Raw genomic sequence first — 23280 nt, forward strand, 5'->3', positions numbered from 1 at the left:
AAAGCCGGGCAAGGGGGTGAGGAGGGGCTGTGCCATGCTGTGCCATGCCATGCTGTGCCATTCTGGGGAGCCAGCGTGGGAGGTGTGGGCTGTGCCGAGAGCCAAGGGGGAACACGAGCCTCCGATGGAAGACATGGAAGAACAGAGCAGTTAGTCCGGAGCGCGGGAGGGACGGCGGGGGCTGCCCCGGCAGCGAGGGGAGGGGAGCGATGATTTAATTAACACCGAGGAGGAGCACGGTCACAGCTGGTGCACGGGGCTGGCTGCAATGGGGGGACATGGGCATCTCCCTGGGGACAGGAGAGGGCTGGCAGCGCTCGCGGGGGAGTGGGACAAAGCTGAGCTTGTGCTGGAGCCAGGGCTGAGGAAGGAGGAGAGGGAGAGATGGGGATAAACGCCTCGTGCCCTGTCCCAGGGTGCTCCAGCTCCACGGCGAGAAGCAGAGACCCCCCCTCTGCTGGCAGTGCCTCTCACGGGGACGGTGCCCAGGCGCCAGCCCGTCTCCCAGGATCCTGCATCGCTCCAGTTTGTCCCCTCCTGATGAGGCAGCAGCTCCAGCCAAGGCCCTGGCTTGTGGCTGTCTCTGTCCAAGATGCCCTTGTGCTCCTGCTCTGTCCCCATCCCCGTCCTTGCCGCTGTGAGACCACGGTGGCCACAAGCCCATCCCCAGGGAGAGACAGGCTGGTGCCTTTGCACATCAGCATCAGCCAAGCAGCCACAGGTCCAGGAGCATCCGAAGCCACAGGGACCCCACAGGGACCCCACGATGCCTTGGGGACGCCGTGATGCCATGGGGACCAGGTGATGCCATGGGGACTAGGCGATGCCATGGGGATGCTGTGCCAGGACACCGATGGGGAGCAGCACGAGGGACGGCTGGGGCGCTTTGAGGGGGTTGGCAAGGGGGGAAAGCGAGGAGCGAAGCCCAAGTCAAACGGTGACGAGCTTTACGCTGTTCCTGATTTATTTGGCGTCTTACTTATTGAATCTTATTCCCTGGTTTCACGCTTATTGTGGATCTTTATTAAAGGGGATAAACAGGTCTGGGATTTGGGGTTGTCATAGGAACTGTTTCGGTGCCGCAGCCTCCCCGCCAGCCTCATCCTCCCGCCGGGTTCCTGCTGCAGTGAGGGCTCTTGCCAGCCCAGCAGCTTCTCCAGCCCCCCAAGCGCAGCCCCAGCGTTAGGGGACACCGGCCCCACAGCACCGGGACCCCCCTGGGGCATGCGGGGAGGAGGGGGACTGCAGGCACCCGTGTGGCCACGGGGAGGTGACCCGGGACCCCCAGGCTGCGGTCTGGGGCTAAAGCGGGGGAGAGGAGGGGGTGTGTGAAGGATGCTGCTCGTCTGCGTGGATTCTCTGGTGTCTACAGGAGGTTGTGCCAGCGCAGGATCCCCCCTGCCTGCTCTGCTCTCATTTGCCTTAAATCCCTGGAGCTGAGGGCGTGGGGGCAGAGCGGGAGCTGCCCCCCGGCCCTTCCCCCTCGCTCCTGTCGCAGGCAGAGGGGGCAGGAAGGGAAAATGAAAGTGTCAAACACATTTCAAAGGCGTCGATGAAAGGAAATCCTCCTCGCTCCTTTGGCCCGCGCGGTCCTTCGCCGCAGGATGCCGTGGAGGCCAAGGCTCTGGCAAGGAGTGAAGAGGGATTTCCAGGACCGTGGGACGCACGGGAACATCCAGTGCTGCGGAAAGACTCGCTTTGTGCTTTTGGTGTTTGACGGGACATTGCTCAGGGACAACCACCCTCCAGCTGCCGCGCTGGGTCCTGCCAGCGCCCAAGAGAGGGTCCCAGGGTGGGCAGGAGGGGGGTCCTGCCTGCGCAGGGGGGATGCCAGGGGCTCCTCACGTTGGCTCAGCTGATGGTGGCACATCGGAGTGGTCCTGGTCCCCCAACACCCACACGCACATCGTGCCCCGAGTGAGATGCACGCACAACCCGGGATCCTCTGGTGGGTTTTGTTTGGGGGAAAGAGCCGGGGGGTGCTGCTCGGGGTGGGGAAACACTGTGGGGAGCTTCCCTTTCCCTTTCCCTTTCCCTTTCCCTTTCCCTTTCCCTTTCCCTTTCCCTTTCCCTTTCCCTTTCCCTTTCTGCGTCGGTGGGTGGCACAGGGTGTCCCCAGCCGGCACCAAGGGCAGGACGCTGCAGGGGACCCTGGGGCTCCCCACTCCCCCTGGCACGAAGCGACCTTAAAGCCTGGCCACGCTTGGCCGCAGCCCCGGCGCTGGCACGAGTGTCCCTCTGAGGAGGAGAGCCGGGAAACCAGGGGCAAAGCAGGAGGGAGCCTGGCACGGGCTCTCAGCGGGCTTTTGTTCGCCCTGGACGTGCCCACCGGTGCTGCCAGCCCAGAGGGGCTGTGCCGGCGCCGGCGGCTCCTGGCGTGGTGCGGCAGGGTGAGCCCGGTGCCCCGGCAGCCTGCCCGTGCCCCGGCCCGGTGCCCCGGGCAGGATGCGGCCCCGGCGGAGCCCTCGGTGCCCGGGCACGGGGTGGGCAGCGCGGCGGGCCCGACCTAAAGGAATTGCTTCTGTCAGATGCATTTCTTCGGCGAGGTTCAGGCCAGTTTTCTAATGGTACCGGTAACTGTGGCAACGGGTAAAAATACCGTCCCAGCCAATGCCCCGTGAACCGCTCCCGGCTCCGTGCCCGCACCGCTGCGGCGCCCGGGGAGGGTCGGGGCTGGGATTCACACGGTGGTTAATTAGCGGCGTTAACCGCTTACACGGCGGGGCGGTGATCGCGTTCGCTAATCCTGCGGGCGAGGCAGAGCTCGCACCGCTAATTGGGTGGATGTGATTAACGCCGGCGGTCGGGAGCTGCGGGGAAGGGCTGGAGCATCCCTCGTGCGGGGCGCAGCCGGCTCTCGGGGTTCACACGCGTGCACATACGTGCAATCACATGCACACACATGCACACACGTGCAATCCCATGCACACACACACACACGCAGCGCAGGTTTCCCACGCGCACACCCACCCCGGCAGACATCACCTCCCGGGTGTCTTGGCTCACACATCCCTGGTCACCGCTGCTGGCACACAATCCCAGGCCATGTTTTCCAAACCCGAGCCCACAGACCCTCCAACCCCCTGACTCCCCCTGGCTCCCGGGCAGCATCTCCCAGCTCTGATTTACAGCTCCTCATCAGGCCAGGCCAGACCCTGGGGACCCCCGCGGTCACCAGGAGCACGGGGGTCTCACGCAACTGGAGTTGATGCTCGTGCTTTCTGTTGCCCTTCAGCTTCAAACCAAAAAGGCAAACCAACACCAACCCTTTGCAGAAGGATTTGCTCCCAGCAGCAGGACCAGCACGGCCCCAGCGCGCGGAGCTGGGAGCACTGGGTCAGGCAGCACGGACGTGCCTGGCCTCAACAGGGCGAAAGCAAACAGCCCTGAGCTCCGGCGTGGCCGCAGTGGGGACGGCCACCATGGGGACAGCACGGTGTCAGGGCTGGGGGTGGTGCTGGCGGGGCTGGGGGCTGCTCAGGACAGCAGATCCCCTCCAGGGCCGTGTCGGGGGGCGCATCCCCCCACCCCAGCCGCCCTGCCATCGCCCTTTCCGTGTGATACATCAGAATCAGCACTTTCACAGACAACCCTGTCGCCAGCCGCGTCACCCTCGTTAACAGCACTCGGTGAGGGGTGACGTGGGGTTGTGCCGGGTCTCCCACACCCCACGGACCCCAGCTCATCCCCCCCGGGCTCTGCAGGTGCGAGTCCCTGCCCAGCCAAGGTCCAACAGCCCTACTGACCCCAGCTTCAAAGTCCCACAGCTCCCAGTGTCTCCAGCAAGAGCACTGACGAGCAGGAAGCGATGGAGATCGCTCACCACCATAAATCCCCCCACGTTAGCATTTTTTTGTCATCTGCAGCTGCCGGGGGCCTTTATCAGGCAGCCCAGCCTGCCACGAGTCACAGCAGCCGTGCTGGGGAGAGCGCGGGGTGTTATCTGCTATTGCGGCGTTGGATGTGCTCTCATGATAACAATTTGCCATCGACAAAGAACTTTGAGATGATGCAGAGAAAAAAAAAAAGGCAGAAGAAAACCAAGATGATATCGCTCCTCCCTCGGCCAGGATGCTCACCCTGCCACGGTGCTGGTGGGATCGCCAAGGGGAGACCAAGGTCTTCTCCAGCATCGCTACGTGGGGCTGTAGGCTCAAAGGCACCCACAGAATCACAGAATCAGTCAGGTTGGAGGACAACTCTGGGATCATCGAGTCCAACCACTGCCCTGACACCACCACGGCAACTAGACCAGGGCACTAAGTGCCATGTCCAGGCTTTTCTTAAACCCCTCCAGAGATGGTGACTCCACCACCTCCCTGGGCAGCCCCTTCCAATGGCTAATGACCCTTGCTGAGAAGAAATGCTTCCTAATGTCCAACCTGACCCTCCCCTGGCCAAGCTTGAGGCTGTGTCCTCTTGTCCTGTCGCTGGTTGCCTGGGAGAAGAGGCATCTCATGGGCTTGGAAGGGACCAGCTGATCCCAGCTGAGCGCTCAAGTGCCACTAGAATTACGTGGGCTGCAGTGAGGAACCCGGCTGCCTGAGGGGGCTGCGGTGCCCCACGGCGGGTCCAGCTGGAGTGCGTGGAGGTGGCCCCCTCAGAACATCCCCCGCACCCAGGAGGCTCAGATGAGGACCTGGGCTATCTGAGATGTCCCAGCTCAGCCCTAAACCACGGGATAAAAGCTTGGCCAAAGCAACACAGACAGTTCCCATGAGCCCCCCCACAAAAGGGACGGGGCAAAGCCTGCACACAGGCTGCTCCCCCAGCAGCCCCCACAGCCCACCCTGCCTTTCTTCTGGTGATCGCAGCCTTAACGAGGCACCTGCAGCTCATTAACCCTCCCAAGGGCCTCTCCTACATAAGGGGGTGGCTGGGTGCCCCCACCTCCAGCTGTGAGGCGTCTGTGGTGGTGGGTGCTGCAGCAGGAGCATGCAGTGAGCAGACAGGTATGATACTCCAAGCTCTGAAGTAGGTGTTTGCAGGGTTGGGGTGCTCCTGCTGTGGGTTCCTGCTGCCTTCACCCCCTCCCCAGGTCACAGCCCCCCTTGACCACCCCAGTGTCCTGCTCTTTGCAGACAGGCTGTGGGTCACGTCTCTCCATCCCCCTCTTAACATATTGCTTGTTCTAAGTTAACATCAGATAAACTAATTTAAGCTCCTTCTGTACTGGATGTCTTGGATTAAATTGGCATGGTACCTAATGAAGCTAAAGCTCCATTTGTTGTGCTGGAAGCCCTAAATATCAGCAGGGTAATTGGTGCTACTGGCTTTAGAGAGGCATTTGGGTGCTTCTCTCCCAGCTGAAAGCCCTGTGAGGGTGCTGACCCCAAAGCCTGAGTGGTGGCTCAGGTGTTGAGGTGTTGGAGCGAGTCCAGAGGAGGGCAACCAAGCTGGTGAAGGGTCTGGAGGGTCTGACCTCTGAGGAATAGCTGAGGAAGCTGGGGGTGTTTAGCCTGGAGAAGAGGAGGCTCAGAGGTGACCTTAGTGCAGTCTACAACTACCTGAAGGGAGGGTGTAGCGCAGTGGGAGTCGGCCTCTTCTCCCAGGCAACCAGCGATAGGACAAGAGGACACAGCCTCGAGCTTGGCCAGGGGAGGTTCAGGTTGGACATTAGGAAGCATTTCTTCTCAGCAAGGGTCATTAGCCGTTGGAAGGGGCTGCCCAGGGAGGTGGTGGAGTCACCATCTCTGGAGGGGTTTAAGAAAAGACTGGACATGGCACTTAGTGCCCTGGTCTAGTTGCCATGGTGGTGTCAGGGCAATGGTTGGACTCGATGATCCCAGAGGGCTCTTCCAACCTCATTGATTCTGTGGTGGGGAGCGGCAGGAGGGCTGCAGGATGTGTCCACCTGGCTCCTGGGCTGGAGAGGTCTTGAAATATGGCTTTGGAGCTGGAGGACAGACAGGGTGAGCGCACCCAGCCCCGTGAACATGTCGCTCTCGTGTGTGTGGGAGCAGGGCGGGCGCTGGGGCTGGGCTGGGCGCTCTGATGTGGTCACACACCGCGCTCTGTTGTGGCGAGCTGTGAAAGCGGCAGCTCTCGGGGTGCTGGGACTGGCTGGCTCTGAGCTTCCCCAGGGCAGCGAGTCCCTGCAACCCCGAGTGCCTCAGCGGGGGCAGGCGGTGGGTTAATTGGGTTTATAATGGAGGGATCCCACAGGTGCTGACTCTGCACCTATGGCCCCAAACCAGCACTGCTGGATGCTGCCTTCAGGGCGTTTTCTAGGCTGATGTCTGAAATATTGGTGGTTTTGCTATGTTTATGTGCAAGCTTTCCCTGCTGGCTGGGGTTTTGGGGCTGAACTGAGCCCACAAGCCCTCTGGGACAGCCTGGTGTGACGTGGCCGGTTGGTCAGGCCATAGGTGACCTTCCCAGTCTGCTGTGCCGTGCTGGGGAGGGGGAAAGTCATGGGCAGGGAAAGAACCGCAGCCACCTCCATCGTTAGTGAAATGGGGCTCATTAACAGGCCCAGGTTTGGCACCGCAGGGCAGGAACCGAATCCTCTCCCACCTCCATCCCCTGTGAGTCCCCCTTCAGCAGAACCACCGCTGTCCCCGTGGGCTGTCGGTGCTGGGAGGGGAGCAGACAGGCTGCTAACGAGGGGATGAAAGAGCAGTCTGGGCCAAACCAGTGCTGCAAGATTATCAGCTGGGATCGCCCTGGTGAGGCTGGAATTGCCCTGTTGGATGCTGCCGGGCTCAAAGAGGGTCTTTTTGGGCCCCTTGCAGAGATGGGTGCTGCTGCCCTGTGTGGGGAAGGGTCCCCACCTCCTCCTGGGGAGGAGCAGCCGGTCCTGCTGCCCAGCTGAAAATGGGGAAATGCAAAATCACGTTGGAGCCCTGGTCCCTGCTGGGAGCTGTGACAGCTCTGGCTGGAGCCTTGGCCCCAGGAAGGGGAGCAGAGCCCTGCCTGGCCCAGCCCCACAGGGGTGGGTGAGCCTGGCCCAGCCTGGCCGGAGCACGTGCCTTCCCCGAGAGGGTGCTGGCAGCGCGGTGCGAACCCCTCGCTGTGCCTCAGGGCTGTGAAAACAAACCTACCCCTGAGCAGCCCTCCTGAAACGCTGCCCCGGCCCCCAGCGCTGGCTGCTGCGGGGGGGAGACCTGGGCTCCAAAGCCATCCCCGGGTGGCTTTGAGCTGAAGCGTGAGGATGCCCCGCTGGCAGCACAGGGAGCCTGGCAGCAGCCTCCCGCTCGCCGTGGGTGCTTGGTGCCGAGGGTGGGCACCGATGCCAACGTCACACCTCCCGAACCGCCGCGCTGGGCATGAAAAGGAGGGAGTGTTGCTCTCCCCTGGGTTCATTGCCAGCCCACGGGGCAGGGGTGGCTCCTCCAGACCCCTGTGCTGGAGCGGGGCCCTGCGATGCCGCGGGAAGGGCCGTGGGCAGGAGGGGAGGCAGCTGAGCCTGCCCATATGCTTCCTAACGGGGAGCAATAGCAGCTCTTCCCGGGGAGCTCCCGCTGCACCATCTGCTCTGCCGCCGTACCTTCTCTTGCGGAGCTTTTTTAAGCTCTAACTTCCCTTCCCAAGCGCTCCGCGGCGGCTGCTTGCGTATGGGCTGTCTCCGCTTTGTAATCGCCTCCAAACAGGTTGTCTGAACCTTCACCGCCGAGCGGGAGAACAGCCCAGACAGGCTGGAGTCCGCCAGGCCCCCGGGAACTGCGCTGCCCTTTAAAAACAACCAGGAAAGCGGCCGGGAACGGCTGTGGCGCGTCCCCAGCACCTTCCCTCTCGCTGGGCGCCTGCTCGCCCCGAGGGTGCCTGGTCCCAGACTCGGGCTGGCTGCGATGTGCTGCCCGGGGTGGTGTAGCCGCAGGATTTCCCATGCTGATCCCACGTCCCGTCCCTGTGCAGGGTGACTATTTATTTCCACGCCACGCTGCACGTGCAAAAGGCCAAAGGCGAACCCCAACGGCTCCCGCGGGTCCCTGCTGCTTGCTCAGGCCCTCGCCAGCTGTGTGAAGGGGAAACGCAAACGGTGGCTGCGCTGGCCATAAATTATTGTGCAGAAGGAGCCGGGCAGGAGGGCTGGAGCGCAGGCTCCAGCTGCCCGGAGGGTCCCGGAGGGAGGTGCAGTGCAGATGCCTGGGGACGCTGGTCCCAGCTCCCAGCAGCAAAGTGAGCTAAATTAAGGCTGGATGCACCACAGGGGCGTAGCTGGGGCTGAGGGGGGGCTGGCAGGGACGCTGTGAGCAGATTGAGGGTGCCAAGTCACTTCAGATTTGCTGTTTGTTTGTGTGAAGCTCTAAATAAAGCCGCCAGCCCCAGCGGCTGCCTGGGGAGGGAGCGGGGAGCTGGCAGCCGGTCCCCAGCACGGCACCCAGCGCTGCCCTCGGGGTCCGGCCTGGCGTGGGAGAGCAGTTGGGTGTGATTTGTGCTGCTGGGGGTGCTGTGGTGTGGGTGGGTGCTGCTGGGTGTGCTGGGAGCCCTGGTCTGCAGTGTGTCCGCCCTGTCCCTGGGTGGGCAGAGGGGAAAGCAGGGTGGTTTTGGGGACCTGCTGGGAGCTGCCAGTGTCATGTCTGGCTGCAGGTGACCGTGCCCACGCAGGGCACGGGGGAACAAGCTGGTCCCTGTCCTGGCCTTGCTGAAGTGCCCACGGGTGGTGGGAGAAGCTGTAGCGGGCACAGAGAGGGGAGAATGTGTCCTTGTGCCTCCCCTGGGAAGGACTTTGCGTCCGGGAGAAGCAGGACGGTGTGGGGACACGCATCCCATGGATGCTCATGTCCAGACACCCTCCTCCTCCTCCTCCCTCAGCCCCATCTCCCATCGCAGCTGCCTCATCCTCTGGCTCTCGCCTCTCCCCGCTGTGGGCTCCTGTCCTGTCCCCCTCAGATGAGCTCCCACTAATGAGGGATGTCATGGGGATGTCCCCATGCTCCTAGGGTGTGACTCAAGAACGGGGTGCAGGTATCTCCTCACCCTCCCCATCCACCCTCCAGCTGTCTGTGCTGCACCAGAGTCCCCTCCTTGCTCTGACCCCCATGGGCTGAGCTGTCCTGTCTACATGCCACCTCCAAAATGCCACTTGTGCCTCTGCCACGGGCTCTCCTGGCTCGGCTGCTGGCCCCGCGTGGCCCTTGGATGGCACAAAATGTCCTGTGTGCCCAGGAAGCCCCATGGCCATGTGCCCCCTGGCACCTTTGTGCTTTCCCCCCGGTTCCAGCACAGGGCTGCTGGGCTACGTGCCGTGGCCGTGCCGGAAGCGGTGGCCGTGCTGGCCATGGCACAGGAAGCCTGTGGCAAGCGGGGGACACCCCAGCCACCCTCCTCGCAGCCCTGGGCGAGTGCTGGGGCCACTCAACCATCCTTCCTCTGCCCCAGCTGCTTCCTCCACCCCAGCCCCGCGTCCTGCCTGCCCCCGGGCACCCCGGGGGCCCCTTGCAGCCCGGCCCGGGGCTCTCCCGCAGCCCCCCCAAGGCAGGGGCACACCGGGGGGACCTCACACGAGCCCGTTCGCTGCGGGCCGGCCGGTGCCGCCTTCGCCCCCCGCCGCCGGGGCAGCGGCCGTAATCCGGGGGGGACGGGGATGGAGAGGGGGGTGTCTCCGCGCCGGGCCCGGCCCCATCCCGCCCCGGTGCCACGGCAACAGCGGCGGGGGGCGGGCGGCGGGCGCGGCTCCGCTCAGCACCGGGGCGCGCGCCCGCCCGGGGCCCCGCCGCGGCGGAGCCGGAGCCGTGGCCCGGCCAGGTCGGTGCCGGCGGGGGGGGGGGAGGCGGCAGCCCGGCGCTCCTTCCTCATTTTGGGGCCGAGCGGAGCCGTTTCCTTCTCCAGCTGCAATTCTGCTTTTTTTTTTTTTCCTCTCCCTTTTTTTTCCCCGTACGCCCCAGCGCAGCCCGAGCCGCGCCGCGCTCCGCAGCCGCCCCCCCGGAGCCGCCCCGCTCGCCGCTCCCCGGAGCCCACCGAGGATGGAGCCGCTGCCCCGCGGCCCCGGCCGAGCCGCCTGGCCGCTGCCCTGCCTGCTGCTGCTCCTGCTCGGCTGCCCAGGTAAGCCCCGGGCCCTCCTCCCGCGCTGCTCCTGCGTTGTCCTTTGCCTTTTTTAACGTTTCCCCCCTCTTTTCCCCTCCACCCGGGTCCCCTCTCCCCCTCGCCACACGCCTCCCGAACGCCACACGATGCCGTCTTGCCGCGCGCCGGCTTTGACCTTTCCGTGCGGTGACCTCGAGCGCGGCGATGGCCGAGGGGAGCGGGGGGCCCTGGCTCGGCCGCTCCTCCCCGAGCAAACTTCAAGGCAGACATTCCCCTTCGCAGCGAGACGAGGGAATTACGAGGCAGGGACGTGAAGAGGCATGTTGTTGCCACCCATTTGCCAGCTACGTGAGAGGCAAATCTCGGCAGGCAGCTGAAATTGCCACTCGGAGGCTGCCCGGCGATGGGGCGGATGGTGGAGCGGGCACGGGGAGGCTCTGGCGAGGGCTGCCTGCTTCTCCTCCTGGGAACTTGTTTTTATTGCTCCCCCCCAGCTTCCCCCCCCCCCCATGACCTGCAGTTCATGCTGCTCTACCCAACTGTTGAGCACCGCAGCGGTGGGATTGCACCACCCTCCCAGGTCTTTGCGCCATCCAGCCCTGCTGTGAGCACCGACCCTGGGCCACCCCGGGGCTCCTGCAGCCCGTCCCCAGCCCTCCCCAGGGCTTGTGGCTCCCCAATCCCTTCGAAAAGCTCGGGGATGCAGCACGAGAAGGGACGAGCAGAGCGCGCGCCGCTCCCTGCCCCTTCCCCTTCCCTCGCTAGCAGCGGAAAGTTTCTCGCCCCACCAGGAACGAAGCCCTGTGGTGGCTGCTGCTTTCAAGGGTGTTTCCTTTCTAGGATGTTTCGTTTCGGTGCTCTTCATCTCGGGTGATATTAAGGAGTCGCTCTCCTTTCCCACCCCGTGCTGTCTGTGCCTCCGGGGAGGGATGGAGTTTTTTTGTGCAAACCTGGGACAACAGCAGTGCGCGTTCAGGAGCATCTTGCTGCTGAGTTTTTTGCCTGGTTTATCCAAATTTCCAGCCAGATCCCACTGCAAATAGCCCAGCCCAGGCTCCCATGTGGGGGGAAAGCCACGTTCTCCCAGGCCCGTCGGCAATATTTACCGTCGAAGCTTTACTCGGGCAGAGAGTTGAGCTCAAACTTGAGCAGAAAGCAAATGCTTCCAGCACAACACTCCTTGCTTTGAGTTGCCTGATCACAACTGAGAAGTGTTGGCCCCAAGCTGAAAACTCCCGGCTGCTGGAAGCCAAGAAGGCTTTGGCGGCGAGCGCGGCTGCTCGGCGAACCGCTGCGATTTCCTGCCGTGAAAGAACGGCTCGAGCAAAGCTCTTGAGTTTGATTGAACATGGCCTTGGAGTAAGAACCCCAATTTTCCAAGCCAGCCGTAGAAGAACCATCCTGGGGTGGAAAGCTGTGGGTTACGAGGCGATTTGTGTCCCTGGTTTCAGGTGCAAACACACAAATATTTATTTTCCCTGCTGAACCCTCCTGGGCCAGGCTCAGGCTTAACCCTGAGCTCCACGAGAGCTGGCCCAGGCTCCCGCAGCCGGAGGGCGGCTGCTCCAGCAGCGCTTCTGCAGGAGCCGAGGGGAAAAGGGAAGGTCGTGCGAGAGATCTTCCTGCAGGGCAAAGAGCAGCGCGGCGTGGGAAGGCGCGTTGCAAAACCCTGTTGCCAAACCCGTGCCCTGCAGAGCCCTCCCGCGCGGGCGTTGCTCGGCGGAGGGTCCCGGCTGCGCTTCCCGGAGCCGCCTCGGAAGAGGAAACGTGTTTGGTCGTGGGGCTCTGCCTTTCGGGCTGAATTTCTGCTGAGGCTGTAGGAGGGGAGCTCAAATGACGGCTGCGTGTGAGCCGAGGCTTCCTCTGATGTCACGTATGTGACACGTATGATGCCTTTACCCATCCCCAAGCTGCCCTGGGACCCCCGTAGCGCTCGGCAGCTACCCCCCGGCTCTCTCTTCTTGTCTTCCCCCAAACTGCAGATTCCAGGTCCCTTTTTTAGGCAGCACCTGTTAGTTTCCCCGCTGCAGGTGAAATTCCAGCAGGATTATTTTGGGGCTTCTCCCAGCCTGTCCCTTCAGCGAGTGACCGTGGGGCTCCGCATGCCGGTGACCAGCTGCGCGGTGCTTCTGGAGCTCGCCGCCCTCCCCTTGGCATCCCGGCGCTCCTCACCCGGCTCCTTCAGAATTAAAAATGATCTATTTTTATCAGGAAGCATCCAAGCAGCCTCTCCTGAATTAAACCCGGGCCTCTTGCAATCTGTTCGGTATCAAATACTTCAAAAGGTGGAATAGAGGAAAAAAAATGTGTCACCGAGATGGAAAACTTGCACTTCAGCGCGAGAGCTGGGGGTTATTTTGCTCTCAAATTAAACTGAGTAGCGGGAGGGGGGCTCTGGCAGCGCTCGTGCCTCTTCTCCAGGCTGGATGTGCGTGGTGCGAGGGTGCTCCCAGCTGTGTGGGAGCTCCGAGGTGGTGGTTTTCAGGGCTCTAAAACCCTTTGCTAATTCTGGAGTGTAGGATAGGGCAGGTTAGAGGGTCAGAGCACCTAAACCCGCCTAGATCTTGGGGGCGAAAGGATGGCGCTCTGACTCTGGGTGGTTTGGAATTGAAGTCTAAGAAGATGGTGCTGTTGGGTGGCACCACGAAGAGGATGGGTGGGAGGTGGGTTTGCACCGAGCCAGTGCTTGTGTTGGGAAATCACGGTGTGTCCTGTGTGTTTGCAGCACGAAGACCCCCCCGTGTCCCACTCCCGGTGCTGGCAGGGGGCTCGGCTGGGCTCCCGGCCCCACCACGAGCACCCAGGAAGGGGAAGGAGCAGAGACGTGGTCTGCTGAGCGTGAGGAGAAGCTGCATTCAGGGGAAGGGAGGAAAGGAGCTTCAGTGGAAACTTTGCATTTTCTAACTTGCACCCTCTGGGGTTTTTGCTCAACTTCCCCTTTGTGTTTTCCCATCGCGGGGGGCTGGGGCATCACCCTACACACTGCTGCTGGAGGTTGGAGGAGTTTGTGAGCACGCGGTGGGTCAGGTTGGTCCTGGCGTAGGGCTGAGTGGGGCAGGGTGGGCAGGGGGAGAGCTTGGACAGTCTGGCCAGGATTCCTGCTCCTTGGCTGCGGGGGTCTCGTGAAGGTAGCGTGGTGTTAACCCAGAATATCGTGGGCTATTGCCCCCTCCCTGGCAGTGTTCAAGGCCAGGTTGGATGGGGCTTGGAGCAACTTGGTCTAGTGGAAGGTGTCCTTGCCTGTGGCAGGGGGTTGGGAACTGGATGGGCTTTAAGGTCCCGTCCAACCCAAACCAGTCTGGGATTCTGTGAAGCTCGGGTGTGATGGATCTGCAAACTCTGGACGGGGTGAGCTGAGTGTGACAGTCTCTAAAGCAGCGTGGTGGCTCACAACAACATGTGGAAAAATATCCAGAAGCCACATTTTAGCCCTGTTTGAGAGGCCACCCTGAGCCACGCGGTGTTTTCTGCAGTGACCGAGAGGCTGAGAGCACCCGTGAAGGCTCCTGCCCGCGGCACTGAAGGCAGCATGAAGCCCCTTGTGACTCCAGGAAGGCAGGAGCCCTGTGCCAAGGTGGCGATGAGGCCCCTGCCCCGTGCTGGGTACTGGGCCACGCTCAGTCCAACCACCCAGCATGTCTGGGGGTGCTGGTCCCATGCCCAGAGCACCCCTGTCCCCGTGTGTCCTGTCCCCATGCAGGGGCTCGGCCAGAGGCAGATGGTGCTTCTGTGCTTTCAAACTTCCTCCGTGCATTTCTCAACCGCTTCTTGCGAAAGGTCCGGGGGCAGCGGGCGACGCAGAGGCTGAGGAGATGCCGGCAGTGGGTGTCCTGTGTCGCCGCCGTGTCCCACACGTGGGGTGCCCGAGCCCCCCCGGAGGGCAGGGGCTCTGCTTCGGGGCTGCTCCCCCTGGTTTGGGTGTCCCCCGAGGACACAGGCTCGCTCCGCAGAGGCCAAACTGCCAAACCAAGGCTCAGCCTGAACAACGCGTTCAGACGTGACACAAACCAGGTTCTGTCCTTCTGTGCTCATCTCATGGGACAAACTTGTTGTGGTGTCGAGTGAAACGGCGTTAGCCTTGATGCTGCTTCGAAGGGAAACACCGAGGCTGAAGGTTTTGGCCACAAGCATCATCCTGCACTGGGGATGCAGCGGACTGATGCCCTGGGCAAAGCGCCTTTGACCTGGGGACTCTGGAGAAACTGTGCTCCTGCTGCCCCTGGCCGTGGAGACCGAGGGGTTGCGCAGGCAGCGAGAACATCTGCGGGTCCATCGAATGCTGCTGGAAGTCAGGAGGGATCAACGGCTGCCAAAAATCCTTCGTGGTCCCTGTGGGAGCCAGCCGTGGCCTGGAGGGGTCGGAGCAGCGCGGGGCTGAGCCGGCAGCTCCCGGTGCATCGTGTCTGCGTGGCAGCGAGCGCGGACCCCCCCGAGGTGGGTTTGGCCATTGGAGGGCTGCGGGCAGAGCCGAGCCCCTGCGGTTTGCCTGGAGACCTCGGGAGTTTCCCGAGCATGCGGGAAGGTGTGTTGGCACCGTGGGTGCGTGTGCGGGGGTCAGTGGGGGTTTGTGTGTGTGTGGTGAGGTGACACGCGGTGGGCTGGAGTGGGGAGCCTGGGTGTGGAGGAGAAGAGGAGGCTCAGAGGTGACCTTAGTGCAGTCTACAACTACCTGAAGGGAGGTTGGAGCGGGGTGGGAGTCGGCCTCTTCTCCCAGGCAAGAGGACACAGCCTCAAGCTTGGCCAGGGGAGGTTCAGGTTGGACATCAGGAAGCATTTCTTCTCAGCAAGGGTCATTAGCCATTGGAAGGGGCTGCCCAGGGAGGTGGTGGAGTCACCATCTCTGGAGGGGTTTAAGAAAAGCCTGGCCATGGCACTTAGTGCCCTGGTCTAGTTGCCATGGTGGTGTCAGGGCAATGGTTGGACTTGATGATCCCAGAGGGCTCTTCCAACCTGATGGATTCTGTGACTCTGGATGTCTCAGCTGTACAGAACACGACATGGGGTCACCCAGCAAAGCGCTGGCATGTTCCACAGCCAAAATCCACGGGCAGACGGCTGCGCCTGCTGCCGTACCCCCAGCCCCTCCCCTGGGCCCCCAGGCTGTCACGGCCCCATCGCCCGTGGTCCCTGCTAGCCCCAGCTGTGTGCTCAGCCCGTCCCGTGGCTGGGGGGTCACACAGGGAACGGGCTGGGTGTGCGGTGCTCGATGAGGCTCCGTCTGTTCTCTCCCCAGGTGCGGGTGCCCAGGCGGGTCAGGGCTTCGAGCTGCAGCAGCCCCAGGACAAGGAGTCGGTGACAGCGGGGGAGACGCTCAACCTGACCTGCACCACATCCGGAGACGGACCCAATGGCCCCGTGAAGTGGCTGAAGGGCTGGGGCAGTGGCAACGAGACCATTTATGACCAGACGGGCTCCTCTTCCCGCGTGACGAGGGCGATGAGTGGGTCCGACACGGACTTCACCATCCACATCAGGGATGTTCAGCCCGAGGATGCCGGCACCTATTACTGCGTGAAGTTCCGCAAGTCGCTGGAGGGTGTTGTGGTGTTTCAGAGTGGGACGGGCACGGAGGTGTCCATACGTGGTGAGTGGGGCTCTCAGAGCAGCTCCCGGTGGGAACCAGCCCTGCCAGGCCCTGGTGGGCTCCGCTCGGGGTGAGCAGGACGGGGAAGGGGCTCCAGTGCTGCCCTGGGAGAGGGTCCCATGGGCCATCCCCAGGCACATCTGTGGGAGACCCCGCTCCCTGCAGCCCCGGGGCCGGGTGGGGGAGGCAGAGCCCGGTCTGACGGCCTCACACTTCTCCCCGCAGCCAAACCCACCCACCCGGTCGTGTCTGGGCCTGACCACAGAGTGAGGCCGGGGCAGTCGGTGTCTTTCACCTGCACGGCCGGAGGGTTCTCCCCTGAAGACATCAGTGTGAAATGGCTCAGGAACGAGGCGCCGATCTCAGCTCAGCCCCCCCGGATCACCCCTGGGCGTACGAAATCCTCCTACGACATGTCCAGCACCGTGGTGGTGGCACTGCAGAAGGATGACGTCTGCTCGCGGCTCGTCTGCGAGGTGCAGCACCCCACGCTGAAGGCCCCGCTGAGGGAGGTGTACGAGCTCAGCAAAGCCCTGCGAGGTGAGGGCTGGGGGGGACCAGCACTGGGGGGGACCAGCTCCCGCGGGGCTGGGGGTCCTGGGGCAGGGACAGGGCACCCTGCGGGCAGCAGAGCAAGGGGACGCCAGGCACCAGGCGCTGCCTCTCTTCCCAGTTCCCCCCAGCGTCCATGTGGTCGTTGACCCACCAAGGCCTGTTGAGGTGAATGAGACCGTGAGCTTCACCTGTGCCGTGAAGGGGTTTTACCCAGGAGATGTGGCCGTCACCTGGCTGGAGAACGGGACGGAGGTGAAGGTGGAGAACAACTCCCGGTCGATGCAGCCCTGTGGCTTGTTCGAGCTGAGGAACCTGGTGGAGGTCCAAGCGACGGCGGAGAAGAACGGGTCCGTGTTCACCTGCCGGGTGGTGCACGACGGCCAGGAGCCCGTGAGCGAGATGGCCACCCTGGGGATCGCTGCCCCAGCCGGGGACGGACTGTGGGACCCGTCCCAGATGGAGAACGGTGCGTGAGAGCTGCTGGGATGTGGTCCCTGCCGGAGGGGCTGTAAGGTGTCACCCCCCTGAGAAGGCTCAAAGTCCTGCCAGAATCTGGTTCAAGGACAAAAAATCTCCATACTGGGGGGCTGGGGGGTGTGATGCTGGCAGGTGGCATCCTCGGTGCTCTGGGCATTGCCGGGCCAACCCCAGCTGTCAGGCCGCAGGGACTCGGTGGGTACCAGCGTTTTCAGGCCCGTGGTGACCTTTTTCATTCGTGTTTCAGGCAATTTGCTCCACATCTACATCGTGGTGGGGGTGGTGTGCGCTGTGCTGGCGCTGCTGGTGGCTGCCATCCTTTACCTCATCCGGGCAAAGCAGAGCAAGGGTAAGGACACGGTGGGGAGGCAGCTGCTCCCTCTCCGGAGCATCAGTGCTCGGAGGCTGAGCTCGGAGCTGTGCTGCTGCGGCTCCTGCCCGGGGGGACGATGGAGCAGGAGCAGAGTCCGATGTTCTTGTTATTCCTTGTACCTAAAACACCCTCCCTGCACCTCCTGCCCTCTGCCAGGGACAGTCCTGCAGTAAATGGAGTGAAACTCCACAAACCGCAGCCGCGTCCCTGGGAAAAGGCGTGCGCCCGCCCTGGCAGCGGTCCCTGCGCGGGCTCGCGTGCCTGGGGAAGGGGAGGGGGTTTATGTTGTTTCCCGAACTATTTCTTTCCTAAACTCTTTCTCTCCCAGCAGGTAAAAGCTCGCCGTCTGCTCGGTAAGTGCCCGTCTTCCCTGGTCACTGAGTAACCCTTGGGCGCTCTGAGCTGGGCACCTTCAGCCTGCGAACGGGGTCCCGTGGGGTCGGGATGGAGCTGGGTCCCCAAAAGCTCCTTGTGAAAGGGAAGGCAGGAGCGTGGGCTCTGCCCATCACCCTGGCTCTGGGTCTGCCCCCGCAGCATTCTCGTACCCAAACGCTTTGGGTGAGGCTGAACCAGCGGGTGGGAACCGGGTCTCCAGCCTGCGGAGACGCAGCTGGACCAGCACGTGAGCAGATGCTCGTGGGTGAGGACTCATCCTGCTCAGGGCTGCTGCAGGGACCTTGTTTTGCATCCGAACCCCCCCAGCTGCTCCATCACTAGGGAGGAGGTAAGAGGGTGCTCGATCTGACTTGGTTTGTTCCCCCTTCCAGGTTACATGAGCCGGAGAAGAGCAGCGAGGCCGCTACCCAGGTGCGTTGCTCAGCCCCAGGCCCCGGGGAGGGAGGGCAGGAGTGGAGGGTGCTGGTTCCTGCACGAATCACCTCGGTGTCTCCAGTGGAGGGTGGTGGTTCCCCTGTGAAACCTCTCAGTGTCTCCACGCTGTGGCTGGAGAGGGAAGAGGAGCTGCCCCAGGGACTGGGTAGCCACTTCGCAGCATCTTTTCTGCCTTCGCCTTCCCTCCTCCTCCTCCTCCTCCTCCTCCGGTGCTGCCTGCACGATAGCCAGGCTGTTTGTGGAGTTATTTTGCGTTTGGTGATGCAGTTACGAGTAAAGTCGTGATCAGCAGCAATCTGTCCATCCCAGCCAGCCTGTGCCAGCTCCCGCGTGGGCATCGCTGGCCCCTGCCATCCCTGCCAGGATGGCGTGACGGGGTGGCTGCAGCTCTGGAGCCTGTCGGTGGCAGCGGTGGAGCAACTCTTGGGTGTCTCCCGCAGGAATCCGACCCCAACAACCTGACCTACGCGGACCTGAACTTCGACAGAGAGAGGAAGACCATCCGGCGGATGGTGGAGATGAGCCAGCAGTCGGAGTACGCCTGCATCCAGACCGCCCGCCCGCCCGCCACCGACGACAACCTCACCTACGCCGACCTGGACATGGTGCACCTCAGCAAGGCGCCCAAGCGACCCGCCCCGCGCCCCGAGGAGCCCGGCTCCGAGTACGCCAGCGTCCAGATCCCGAGGAATTGAGCAGGGGCCCGAGACCCCCCTCGGCGCTGGGGAGCCGCCCTGCTCCTCACAGGGAGGATTTCCTTGGAAGATGCGCTGCGCTGCCCACGTTTTGGGGTGCGAACGGAGCCTGCAATACTGTGGGCATCGGCTCCCAGCTGCAGAGACCCGAGTTTTGGAGGCAGCTTGGTCCCAGGGCTTCTGGGGTGCCCCTGCAGCCACGGGCACCGCTCAGCCTGTGCTGGCTCTGCCCACGAGCGGGTTAAGCCAGCGGAGCAGAGGGGACAGGGACAGTGCCTCGGGATGGGGATGCCACCGCCCGGCTGGGCTGGCACGGCTCCCCCCAGCCGCCCTGACCCCGCAGGAGCCCCCACGCTGCCTTTGGGGCTCTCTGCCGCCAGCGCCTGGAAAATGAACTCTGGCTTTAAGGGAAGGACCTCAGCGTCCGCCTCTCTCTTCCCAAGTGTCCCTTCTGCGGGACCTCGGTCTCGCCCCAAGGCCAACGAGGCTGGTGAGCCGAGCCCCCCGTCGTGCTGCCCAGCGAGGCTCTGGCTACGGCTCCCCAGCACCGAGCATCATCCTCATCCTCCTCCTCCTCTTCCTCCACCCATCCCTGCCCCGCGCCGGGCCCCCCCAGCGCTGCCCCAGGCTTGTACAAAGCGTGTGGCTCTATCAGTGCCCCCCCTCCCTGCCAGCCTGGCTCCCCCCGAGCCCCCGCAGGTACTGTGTAACATGTTGTGACTGTTTGCCATGTAACTGTTAATTTTTAGAGCTCCAACCCGCTGTTCCGTGTCGTGCGTGGGTGTGCTGCCGTGTACTTAACACTAGAGTAACGCGCAAAATTAAGACCGAGGCCTCAGCAAAGACCCCTCAACCCCGCAGAGTTTAAAAGGGACTTACATGACACCCCCCCCGCCCCAGCCTGCCGTGGGGACAAGCATCTTCCATGTGTCCCCTCCCTGGGCTACCACACAGGGCCACCACCCTACATTGGCTCCCGCAGCACCTGGGTGGGCTCACAGCAGTGGGCTGGGGGGCTGGGGGATGCTCTGAGAACGACGTGGCTGCTTGTACAGACTTTTTTTTCTTTTTTCTTTTGGCTTGCAAGATATTTTTATAATAAAAGTGAGACGTCCTGTGCTGCTCCCCCACGTCAGCGCGTGCCCGTGCTCGGGGCAGCCACCTTGTCACTGGTGGGGGTCAGCGTGTCCTGCAGCAAGGGGGGGGGGCCGCATCCTGCAGAGGGAGGGAGGAGGAGGATGGCAGCAGCAGAGGGGTGAGGCTGGGGTGGGGGCTGTGGTGATGGTCCCCGAGGGGAGCAGCTCACCCTGAGGGTGAGGGCAGAGCGGGGTCTTTGGATGCCCCTGTTCCCCGGGAGGTGAGCCAGAGCCGGGGGGGCTTCAACCAGGGCGCAGGCTTGGTGGGTGCTGGCTGCAGCCTGTGCCACTGGTGAGCTGAGTGTGCCAGTGCTCTGCAGTGACACCCCCCTCCCTTCCCACCCCGGAGCTGGTGGCCCTGCTGTGGTGAGTAGGTGGCCCCTGCGGGCACCCAGGCCGGGTTGGGCATCCCTGCCCTGGCCTTGCTCGGCCCCAGGGGCAGCAGCAGTGGGGTGCGTGGGGTCCTGCACCCCCCTTGGCTCCCTTGGCGCAGGCAGGGTACCACCACGTGCTGCCTGCAGGTCTTGCAGTGGCACCCCAGCACCCCTGGCTCCCCCAGCCCACCCTCCCAGCCCTGGACTGTGGAGGAAGGCGACGCTCAGCACCCGGCACGGCTTTGGCTTCGTTGGCATCTGCCTTTTATTGGCTGCGGGGGGAGCAGGGGCCGGGGTGCGGGTCTGACCCTGCCTCGGGGGGGGGTGGTCGGAAGGGGAAGCCAGGGGGACCAGGCGGGCGCTGGGATGCGGTGAGGGGCTTGGGGAGGGGAGTCAGGGTTGGGCTCAGCTGCTGCCGGCTCCGGTGCCAGCCCTGCCCAGCCGTGTCTCCCATGGCCGTGCTGGCTGCTCGGGCCATCCCCTAGCCCCAAGGGCCTCATCCTGCTGCTCCTCCCCGGTGCTCAGAGGCCGTCGCCCCGTATGTCGGCTGTGATGGTTTCCAGACCCCGTGGGAGGGTGGATGGTGGGTGTCCCCCTCCCAACCCCGATTTGGGCTGGACCCGGAGGGGTGGCACTGTCCCCTTGAAGCACAGGGTCCCTGAGGGATGGGCAGGTGAACCAGACAGGGACAACTGGGGACGGGGACCCACAGCCCCGTTGGGGGGATGAGGCAGGGACGCCGCCGGCCACGCCGGGCTGGGCAGAGGATGGGGCCGGGGCCGTGGGCACCGCGGGGCCGCCCGTCCCACGCCGGGCTCTATAGGTCCGCGACCTCCCCTGAGTAGGCGCTGGGGTCCTCGTCCGACCTCGTGGTCACCTTGAACTGCCGCCGCAGGAACCCCCCGTAGCGTTTCTGATCGTCCCACTTGAGCTTGGGCCGGATGCGGCGCATGAAGCCGCCGTAACGCTTGTGCAGCTCCGCCAGCTCCTGCCCCTCGGCCCCGGCCCCCGCCGCCTCCTCGCCCCCGTCGCCCCCCGGCCCCGGGTAGTCCTGGGGGGCCGCCCGCTCCCCCGCCTTGCGCCCGAAGCCCCCCAGCTTCTTGCTGAGGCCGCCCTTGCTGTGGGCGTTCTCCCGCAGCAGGGCCAGCAGCTTGCCCTTGGCCATCTTCTTCATGAAGCCCCCGTAGCGCTTGGCCGGCGCCGGCGGCAGCTCCCCGGGACCCAGCTCCTGCTCCGGCTCTGCCTCGTCCTCCTCCTCCGCCTCCAGAGGGGACACGTCTGTCCCCTCGGCCAGGGCCACCAGCGGGGCCAGGAGCGCCAGCGCCTTCCTGCACGTCTCCCACTCGGGGCCGGGCGACGAGGAGCCCTGGCATCCCCGCAGGCACGGCTGCAAGACAGCGGCGCCGAGGCACCCACCGGCATCACCCCGCTGCTCGGGGCGCCCCCCCCACCCCGGGGGTACCCCCACCCCAAGCCCAGACATCCATCCATGCCCGCCGTGCTGCCAAGCTCAGCGAGGAGCCAAAGCTTCCACCTACCCAGCACCCTGGGGTGCCCACGGCCGCCACCCCCACAGCACCCAGCTCTGCCCAGCATGCACCAGCACCCGTGATGCCCCCGCTGCTGTGACCCCCCCCGCTGCTGTGACCCCCCAGGTAACGGCTGCGTGGTGCCAGCACTCACCAGGGGCCGGACACTGCTCTCGGTGCCGCGGGTCTGGGCCGCGCAGAGGGAGCACTGGGTCACGCAGTCAGCGGCCGCCGCCGCGGCCAAGGAGAGGCAGAGGGCCAGCGCCAGCGCCCGCCGCGCCATCTCACCCTGCAGCCGCTGCCTGGGGAGGGCAAGACAGCACGGAGCCCGTCACCTTCCCCACACTAGCCCTGAGAAAGCCCACGGCCACCCCGCTGGCACCCTCGGCACGGGGCACCCACCGCCTCCACCTGCGTGGCTGCTCCTGGGGACGTGCACGGGGACCTGTGCCCGCGCGACTCACCTCTGGGTGCTGCTCCTGGGTCCCAGGCAGGGAGAGAGGGGGACAGGAGTGACTGGTGAGGACACTGTGGGATGCGATCCCTTGCCCCGGCTACAGCCTGGTCCTTGGCATAAGCCCTGAGCCACGGCCAGGTCCCCGACACAGGGACCACCATCCCATCCCATCCCATCCCATCCCTTCCCATCCATCCTGTCCCATCCCATCCCATCCATCCCATCCATCCCATCCCATCCCCTCCATCCCATCCCATCCATCCCGTCCCGTCCCGTCCCATCCCATCCCACCCCACCCCATCCCATCCACCCCATCCATCCCACCCCATCCATCCCATCCCACCCCATCCCATCCTGTCCCATCCCACCCCATCTCCTCCATCACTCCTCTCCGTACCGTTAGAAACAAAAGCCCCTTTCCTCTGTAACGTGTTTCTCTGCAATATCACACTGGCCGCGGTTGCGCGCGCGGGGGGGATGAATCACTCTCTCCCCCTTGGCCTTGGGGAAGGAAAGCACCGCGATCGGCGGAGCGGGGACGGGGGGATGCCATCACCCGGTACAGACCCACCCCAGGCGCTGCACCCCGGCTCCCCTCCCTCCCACCCGCCGCTTCTGCTGGGCTGGTGCAGCAGGAGGGAGCAGGAAAAAGCCGGATCCCAGGTGCCAGCCTACCTGCACGCCGCGATCGCCGTCCTCCAGCCTGCCGGGAGCCCGGCCAGAGCCTCTCGCCTTGGAGAGGTGCTGGACGCACCGTGCGATGGCTGGGAGAGGGGCTGTGCCTGGTGCCGCTCCAGAATGCCCCAGGGGCAAGGCTGGAGGGGCCAGTGCTGGCCCCAGGTGCGGTGCCACAGAGCCACGGTGCCATCGGCACCACGACGGCCCCGGGAGCAAGAGCTGACCCCAAAGGGCTGCGCTGGCAGCGAGCACCCACCTGCCTCCTGGGCTGCTTTTATGGGGTGGGGGGGTGGAAAGGCATGACCCAGAGGGATCTGTTACACGTTAATGACGCATGTCAGAGACTATTGTATTCTCCAGCAGGATCTGCTAATGCACCGTAATTGGTGCTGATGAAGAAATGTTAATGCCACAGTATTAATTCATGCTAGATTAAAATTTAATTTGAATTATCTGCACCATCGTGTGTCAAGCCGTCTGCATTCCTGGGCTGCGCCGCGCTCCGTGCAGCCCTGAGCCCATCACCTCGGCTCGCCCGGGCTCAGCGGCGGCACCGGGGAGGGCAGATGCCCCGGATGGGCACGGGCACGGCGGGACCCAGCCAGCCCTTGCCACCGAGCCG

General features: G+C 64.0%; 2 protein-coding genes across 2 annotated transcripts; one reads left to right on the plus strand and one right to left on the minus strand.

Annotated features, from left to right (window-relative positions):
• Positions 1 to 14481: 14481 nt before the first annotated feature.
• LOC137672325 (tyrosine-protein phosphatase non-receptor type substrate 1-like) lies at positions 14482 to 19137 on the plus strand. The gene is made up of 8 exons (XM_068416474.1): positions 14482 to 14491; positions 15203 to 15553; positions 15779 to 16093; positions 16227 to 16574; positions 16833 to 16934; positions 17290 to 17311; positions 17726 to 17765; positions 18230 to 19137. Exons 1-8 carry the CDS (start codon positions 14482 to 14484, stop codon positions 18482 to 18484), a joined length of 1443 nt encoding a protein of 480 aa, XP_068272575.1. The 3' UTR covers positions 18485 to 19137.
• A 1674-nt stretch (positions 19138 to 20811) lies between these two features.
• PDYN (prodynorphin) lies at positions 20812 to 21827 on the minus strand. Its single transcript, XM_068416446.1, has 2 exons — positions 21678 to 21827; positions 20812 to 21381 (listed from the first exon to the last, which is right to left on the minus strand). The coding sequence occupies exons 1-2, from the start codon at positions 21804 to 21806 to the stop codon at positions 20812 to 20814; spliced, it is 699 nt and encodes a 232-aa protein (XP_068272547.1). The 5' UTR covers positions 21807 to 21827.
• Positions 21828 to 23280: the final 1453 nt, after the last annotated feature.

Source organism: Nyctibius grandis, chromosome 19 (assembly GCF_013368605.1).
Source record: "Nyctibius grandis isolate bNycGra1 chromosome 19, bNycGra1.pri, whole genome shotgun sequence".
NCBI classification, from domain to species: Eukaryota; Metazoa; Chordata; class Aves; order Nyctibiiformes; family Nyctibiidae; genus Nyctibius; species Nyctibius grandis.